This window comes from Elephas maximus, chromosome 25, assembly GCF_024166365.1.
Source record: "Elephas maximus indicus isolate mEleMax1 chromosome 25, mEleMax1 primary haplotype, whole genome shotgun sequence".
NCBI lineage: Eukaryota > Metazoa > Chordata > Mammalia > Proboscidea > Elephantidae > Elephas > Elephas maximus.
Window position 1 is genome coordinate 39,253,089 of NC_064843.1, and position 7,662 is coordinate 39,260,750.

The following is a 7,662-nucleotide window of genomic DNA, read 5'->3' on the forward strand; positions in this document are numbered from 1 at the left end:
AGGGGCCCGAGACATCACCCAGTCTAACCCCTCACCTTATAGACAGGGCCGTTGAGGCCCTGAGAGGGAGGGTCACAGTTAAGTCAGTGAGGGTATGTGGGCGGGGGGGGGGGTCATGCCAGTGCTGACTTCTCCCCACATCATGAAGCCATCTCCCACCTTAACTGGTCAGGGATAAAAAGGGTCCCTACAAGGTTACCCAACACCCACGCTTGACCAATGAGGACAGCAGAGGTCCTGGAACTCCCCAAGGCGTAAGGAATGGGATGGGCCACATTTCAAACAGCTCCCAGTCCTCAGAAATGCCAAGAAACCTCATCCTCCAAGCGCAGTGGTTTCCAAACTTTTGTATTTTTAGCAGCAGAAGCCATCTTCCAAGCAAAACCTCAAGCTACAAAACAGACCAGCAGACCGCTCGCCTGAGTGGGGCCTGCATCAGGCCCCAGGCTTCTGCCCCAGCGCCCAAGGCGCCTTCCACAGGATCCTGTGTGGGGCTCAGTTGAAACCCCAGGCCTTCAGAGGCCTTGTCCTGGAGCTACAGCAGCCAGAGAGGGTGGGCTCTTACTTAAGAGCCCTGGAGGGTATGGCTGGTCTCTGAGACCTGGACAACTTCATTCTCCACCAGGGCCTGGCCCCCATCCCCATTGAGCTGTCTCATGCGCAGGTTAATAGAGCCGTAGGTTTTCCTGGGGCCCCTGCCAGGGACGAAGGTCTGCCGGCGGTACAGCTCGCCCTTGCACAGGGAGACCATGAGCAGCACCGACAAGAGCATGCCGCCCACCGTGAGCAGCCCCAGGCCCGCAATGATGCACTTGTCCAGGTGGGAGCCCAGGCGGGCGTAGTACATCTCTAGGCGTTCCATCTCCCGCGCTGTCACTGTGTCTGGGTTGACGCGGGCCTCGCGGGGGATGGCGTACGCTGTCACCACCAGGAGGATCCCACTCACCAGGAAAACCAGGGCAGAGACAAAGCCGTAATCCACTGGGCGGCTCACGGGCTCCAGGCCTGGCCCTTCTTCTGAATGCAGGGACGTATCATCCCGCTGGGATCGGGGCCGTAAGGTGACACCCCCTGGGAGGCTAGGGGAGCTGCCTATTCCCGCTTCCCTGGGGTTCTGGAAATGGGTCTCGTGCTCCTCCGAGGAAAAGCAGGCATTCTCCACACCGTCCCTTGGTGGAGCCACTGGGCCCAGAGCAGCCAGTCTCCTAGAGGCCTGGGGACCATTGCTCAGTGTCTTCAGTTCCAGACCAGGGGGCGATGCCATTGGAAAGGAGGGCCTCAGCTCATCCCTTGGCCCCTGGGCAGCTAGAAGAGACAATGGAAAGTCAGTTGAATTTAGCAAACCTCTGCCAAGTGTCTGCTGGTGCCGGACATCACACTAGGCCTGAGCAATGTGAGCATGAGTCAGACCCAGTTCCCACCTGCGGAAGCCCACTTATGGGGGGAGACAGGAAAATAAGACAATGACAGAGCAGTGCAAGCCTTTCTAGGAACCCAGTCTCTTAGCCTCTCTGAGCCTCAGTTTCCCCATCTATAAAGTGACAATAATACTACTACCCACCCCCTGCTTCATGAGGCTGATGAGAGATTGAGATAATGCATATAAAAGTCCTCACAACAGTACCTGGAACATAGCAAGTGCTCAATAAATATTAACCAAAGCCAGTTGCCATTGAGTCAATTCCAATTTACGCCTACCCTATGTGTGTGTCAGAGTAGAACTGTGTTCCACAGGGTCTTCAGTAGCTGATTTTGGGGGGGGGGGGGATACAGGTCACCAGGCCTTTCTTCTGAGGTGCCTCCGGTGGACTCTAGGCTCCAAGCTTTCAGTTAACAGCCAAACGTGTTAAGCATGTGCACCACCTAAGGACTCCTTCAGTGTTAGTGGTGAGCTATTATTATGATTGACATCTCTGGGTGGTACAAACGGTTAAGCCCTAGGATGCTAACTGAAAGGCTGGAGGTGGAGCATCTAGAGGCACCTCGAAAGAAAAGCCTGCAATCTACTTCCAAAAGGTCACAGCCATTGAACACCCTATGGAGTACAGTTCTTCTCTGACACACATGGGGTCACAATGAGTCGGAACTGACTCAATGGCAACTGGTCTATTTTTTGTTTTTTTTTTTCAAATGATGCAGGGATGTAACCCCCCTCACACCCCCATACTCATCTGTAAAGTGGGAACAAGGGAAATGCCTCCCTTGAAGGGTAGTTATGAGGATTTCGTAAAATAATACACATAAGGTCTCAAGCTCACTCAACAATTGGAAACCACTGTGATGAGATGAGAATGATGGGGGTGGGGGCAACAGACAGGATGAAGGTGGTGTGGGAACAAAGAGGAGAAAGTCAGGGAAGCTTCCATGAGTTGATGGCATTTGAAACAGCCCTCAGAGGATGCATCAAAATCCCCCAGCAACAAGAGGGACCAGGGCATTCTGGAGAGGGAAGAGGGGCCTTGGAGGTCAGCTGCTGCCAGATCATAAAGCTCTCTGAAAGCCAGGCCAAGCAGTCAGGGCATCACTCTGGGAGCGACAGGGAGGAGAAAGCTCACCTAGCTGCACATGGGGGACAGGCGAGGTGGGAAGGAGCAGAGTGGAGGCTGGGAGTCCAGTGAGGTCAGCACAGTGAGCGATGGCCTGAATGGTGGCTGAGAGGGCAAACGGGAAGGAGCAGATCTGAGAGCCATGATGGACGGCAAAGCCAAATGTCTTTGTGACCAACTGTATGTAAGAGAGCTGGGGTGGAGTCCAGAGTTGAGGTCAAGGACTTGGATGAGGAATCAGGAGGAGAGCCGGGAAGGGGAGGGGGCAGATCATGAATTCAACTTGGGGGCTATTGAATTTGGGGATCCAAAGGAACAGAGGTGAGAAGGGGCCACTCTCTGTGCTGCAAGGAGAAAAAAGCCCACCCAAGTACCTGGACACACCGGCACAGACAGATAGCACATGGGCATCCCCATCAGAGGATGCCAACTCAGAGCCTGAGGGCCACATTTGGCACATTAAAGTTTTGTTTTGTTTCTGGTCTATTTGTTTTTGGTGGATTGGTTGCCAATAGATGAAAAGCAAAAGATTTTACATTTGAAAATTTGAATCCCTGGCTTCTCTTGCAAAATGGGAGGGTCTGACCACCCTGGGCCCCATTCCCTCACGAGAACACTCAGCTGGAGTTGGCAATGGGGTTTCCCTTAGGCAGATCAAGTGCTCTTCCCCTACAGCTCCTTCCTGGGGACCCCTATCCAACAGGCACGCGTGATTCCTGATCCACCCTGACGTCCTGGGAGTACATCCACCCGAGGCCCCAGGCCCACACACCCAAGTCCCCATGCTGTATAAAGACCCCCAGGTGCAGAGTGGCTCATGCCCTGGTATGTCTACACATGCATAGGTCTCTAGATGTTTCTCTGTATGTCCGTGCCCAAGTTCATTCTCCGGCGTTCTGCTGTTTCTTGTGTGTGTTTGTCTGTGTGTGTGTGTAAGACTGACGGTATGAACAAATGAATCAAGTGTGAATGAATGAAACCCAAAGAGCCTCCGTGCAGGAAGGCGCATTTTCCATCTTTCTGACCCCCCTTCCAACAAAGACTTGCCTCACACACCCCCTTTTAGCACACACAGGGCCTTTCATCTGAGTCTGAAGCTGTTTCCATTTGCAACCTGTTTGTACACCATATTCGTTTTCCCCGAGTTCCAAATTAATAGATTACTGAGCACCTACACTACCTGCTGCGTCCTGCACCAGGCACTTCACTCGGGAATATCTTACAACCCTCACCAGCCCTGCAAACAGGAATTACTATCTCCACCTTGCAAAGCAGGGGCAAGATCCTATGACACGTACGTGAGGGCCAAGAGTTGAACGCAGGTTCCTTCTAAATTATTATCACCCACAAACCTGCAAACCCACATTCCTGTGCTAGTGGCATCACCGCCCCCCCCACCTCCTTGCTCTTCCAGCCCCTGCTTCTAGACCCTCCACTTTATCAACTGTTTAACAGCAATGGTGAGCCTCCTGCAGGCAGGGATGTGTCTGAATTACATCTGGGTCTCCAGGCCCCTGCACAGGGGGTTTGGCACATAGTCAGCTGTCAGGAATGACTTGTCAAGCCCCTCCCCAGGGAGATTATCCCTTCCATGCCCTGGGGGGGTGCCTACTCAGGGCCAGACCCTCCCCAGATGGCTCCCACTTTCCAGTGAGATAGAGAAATGTCATGGTCGGCTTCTACTCTTAGCACCAAAAGCATTTTTCTGAAGCGCCCAGCCACAAGCAGGGCCTGACAATGGCTGCTCTGCCCAGTGGGTGCCGCAGAAGGCTAAGATGCAGCCCTACCACCCTAGCCAGGCCCTCCGTGCCTTCCACAGCACTCAGCTCCTAGAGCAGCCCAGGAACCCCTTTTCCAGACCAGCACATTGATGCCTCCTCATCCCAGGGGAAACTGGGGCACCCACACTCTGGGGGCTCATCCCACAGGAGTACAAAACTTCTTCTTAGGGTGCCCAGTGAGAGGAGACAGAGAAAAAGGAGACTTCCTCTCACCCAGAGTTGAGCACTTTTTCTCTCTTTCTCTCAAACACACACACAAGTTCAGAGATACCCACCAATTACACAAGGGCATTCTCAGTCAACTACCCAAATATCAAAAAAAAAAAAAAAAAAAAAAAAAACCACGAAGCCATCAGTAGGTTCCCACTCATAGACACCCACCAGGACAGAGTAGAACTGCCCCATAGGGTTTCTGGGAGTGGCTGGTGGATTCTAACTGCCGGCCTTTTGGTTAGGAGCTGAGCTCTGAACCACTATGCCAGCACCCAAATATAAGCAGAAACAAAAGGACACACACTCATGCCTGCCACTCACACTCCCACGCCCATGTATCACTTAAACTCCAATTTCATCTGTAGCCCGCTCCGGTCTGAAAGGCACACTCCAGCTCCACACACACATCCCCTGAGGTCATTTCCTCACACAGCACCCAAAGATGTGGGAAGCTACGCACGGATTGGCGGGCCACACTGTACCCACACCCGAGGGGCAGATCTGGTTACATACATACACACAAAGTTAACTACCCCAAGAACTGCTAAGGTCCAAGCCAGATCTTCCAAGGTCCGCCGGGCCCAGCACTACCCCCCTAACGGCACGCACTGACACGCGGGGAGACGGACGCACAGCGGCTGGAAGTGAAGCTTCACAAAACCCAATCTAGACACACGCACGAGTTGTACACAAAGCCTCGGGGCGCGCACATACGCACACCCAGATCCACACTGTTAGACCCAAAGTTCCGCGCAGAGAGCCCCAGTACCCCGGCTGCCCGCCGTGCCCCCCCGCCCGCCCGCCGCTCACACCCCCTGCTCCTGCCCTTGGCCACGAATGCGGCCGAGCCGGGCCAGGCCGGACCGGGCCGGGCTGCGCCCGCAGCAGGACAGCCAGGCGGCCAGGGAGGCCAGGTTCCGCGGGACCGGCATTTTCGCAGGTCCCCTCCTCGCCCGGTGTCCTTCGGCCGGGCAGTGAGGTCAGGAGAGCACGCTGCCTCCCCGCCTCGGGCCCTCCGCTCCCGCTGCCCCCTGCAGCGGTCTCTGCGCCTACCTGCGCCGGGCCCCCCGCCTGCCTCCCCACGCGGCGGGGAAGGGCGCGGGCGGCGGGTGGGCGAGGGCGCGTCCTCCCCGGCAGCCCGCCCGCCCACAGGCCCGCCGCCGGGGTATCTCCTGCGGCGCAGCCCGGGGAGGCGCGGGCCCGGCGCCGCGCCTCGCCCTCCCCGGATCCCGCCCCCTGCCCGGCCCGGCCCGAGCCGCTGCCAAGGCGCACGTACCTGCTCGCGCCGGCGGGGCTGTGCGCCGGCGGCGGCCGCTGGGGCTCCGGGAGGGAGGGCCGGGGAAGGGGCGGGGGCCGGGGAGCGCCGAGCGCCGCGATCGAGCTCCGCCCGCGGCCGGCGAGGGCGCCCGGAGAGTTAGCCCCCAGAGGAGCGGGCAGGGGGAGGATGCACTGGGGTGAGGGTAGCGGGGTGCCGCGCCATCCTCCTCCCCATGGCCTTAGCGCGGATCTGTCTCGGCAGCGCCGGGCTTAGGAAACCCGAGCGCAGACCCCGCGGTCCCCGGGCGCAGGGGCGGGGCGAGGGGGGGTGCTGGAGCAGACCCTTCCCCCGCCGCCTGCCTGCCCCCGCCCAACTCTCCTTTCTGCTGGGGACATCTTATTGCGCCAAGGCCAGTGCTCTGTCCCCCTCCTAACTCCCCCGCACCCCATGAAGGACTCAGGGTCCTTCTTTAGGTCCTTAGGTCGGGATAGTCTCCTCCTCGGGCTCGTCCGGCTCTATGACTTAAGGGCGCCACCTGGAGGGAGAAAGAAATACTCGGACGACCCTCCCCTCTGTTCTCCCCGCTATTTCCTTGTGGGACGGTTGAGTGTAGCCCTAGAGGGGTGTTCCCTTGGGGCACTGCCAATGGTCACACACAACCTCGCCCTCCAAGGCCCAGTGGCAGTGCTTCCTCCTCTGGGAAGCCTACCTGGACTTCCCTCACACACACTCCTCGTCCACGGGGCCTTCCCTCTGGACTCCCCCTTTGACTGCATTATTGTCCTTATCTCTAAGGGTTGTGGTTTTCTGTTTAGTGCCAGCCTCACCCGTCAGACTGGCAGCTCCTGGAGGACAGGCCTATGTCTGATCCCCGAGAGCCCAGCGCAGTGGGTGTGGGTGAACAGAAATGAATACGGTGACTTTCACTCTTTCTTCCTTGAAAGTGAAGATAGTGAGGTTCTAGAGCACAAAATTTGAGAAGGAACTCCCTTTCTTTGGGGCCCAAGTAGCCCAGAAAGAGATGATTGGAATACTCGGTGGCCAGCGCACTCACTGTGTGGCCTCAAGCAAGTCCTGTCGCCTCTCAGCCTCAGTGTCCATCAGGTTAGTGCAGATTGTAAAAACGCAGGCTGTGGGGGCTTTGAGAGACTCAGCAGAGGCTGGCCATTTGGAAGGATGGGCAGATACAGATGCCTGGTTCTAGCTCCTCAGCCACTTCCTCCTGAACTGCTCTCCCTGACAGACCTGTGCAGAAGCCACCCCAGAAGCTGGGTGCCTGGGCCTTCAAGGCTGGCATGGGGGAGCCCTGGGAAGGACCTCCAGGGCTAGGAAGGCCTTAATCTCCTCCTGACCTTCCAGACCTTGGCCTCCAGGTCTGCAGAACTGACTGCTCTTCGGGACTCCAAGGGGAAGCCAAGTCTGGTGCCGAATTCCTGTGCGAATCCCAGCTCCGCCACTCACAGCTGTGTGGCCACGTTCAAAGGGCTTCCCTCTTGGAGTTCAGTTTCTTCATCTGTGAAATGGACTTAGCAAGGGTTACTAGGGTTTAGATGAGATACTCCCTGTAGAGAGCCCAGCACACAGCTCCTTTCCTCAGTCATGCACAGTCCTGCCTCAGAGCCTTTGCATTTTCAGTTCCCTCTGCCTGGGACAGGCTTTTCCCTGATATCCCAAGAGCTTACTTGCTACTTACTTAAAGTCTTTGCTCAAATGTCACCTTTTTAGAGACACCTACCAAGACCACTCTTTTAAAAATAGCCGTGTCCTTCACTCCTTCCCCCTGAGTTTTTCTCCGTAACAGTTAAGAACTCCTATCATTGTTTACTGTTATCCTCACTAAAAAATAAGTGCCAAGAGTGCAAGG

The 7,662-nt window shown here is 56.5% G+C and overlaps 1 protein-coding gene across 2 annotated transcripts; it reads right to left on the minus strand.

The window, feature by feature from the left end:
• Positions 1 to 340: 340 nt before the first annotated feature.
• On the minus strand, positions 341 to 5,884 carry TMEM74B (transmembrane protein 74B). 2 transcript variants are annotated; one of them, XM_049869565.1, is made up of 2 exons: positions 5,817 to 5,884; positions 341 to 1,305 (listed from the first exon to the last, which is right to left on the minus strand). In XM_049869565.1, exon 2 carries the CDS (start codon positions 1,262 to 1,264, stop codon positions 566 to 568), a length of 699 nt encoding a protein of 232 aa, XP_049725522.1. In that variant the 5' UTR covers positions 1,265 to 1,305; positions 5,817 to 5,884; the 3' UTR covers positions 341 to 565. The 2 variants fall into 2 exon arrangements, with proteins under 2 accessions (XP_049725522.1, XP_049725524.1); XM_049869567.1 differs by lacking the exon at positions 5,817 to 5,884 and adding an exon at positions 5,594 to 5,635.
• Positions 5,885 to 7,662: the final 1,778 nt, after the last annotated feature.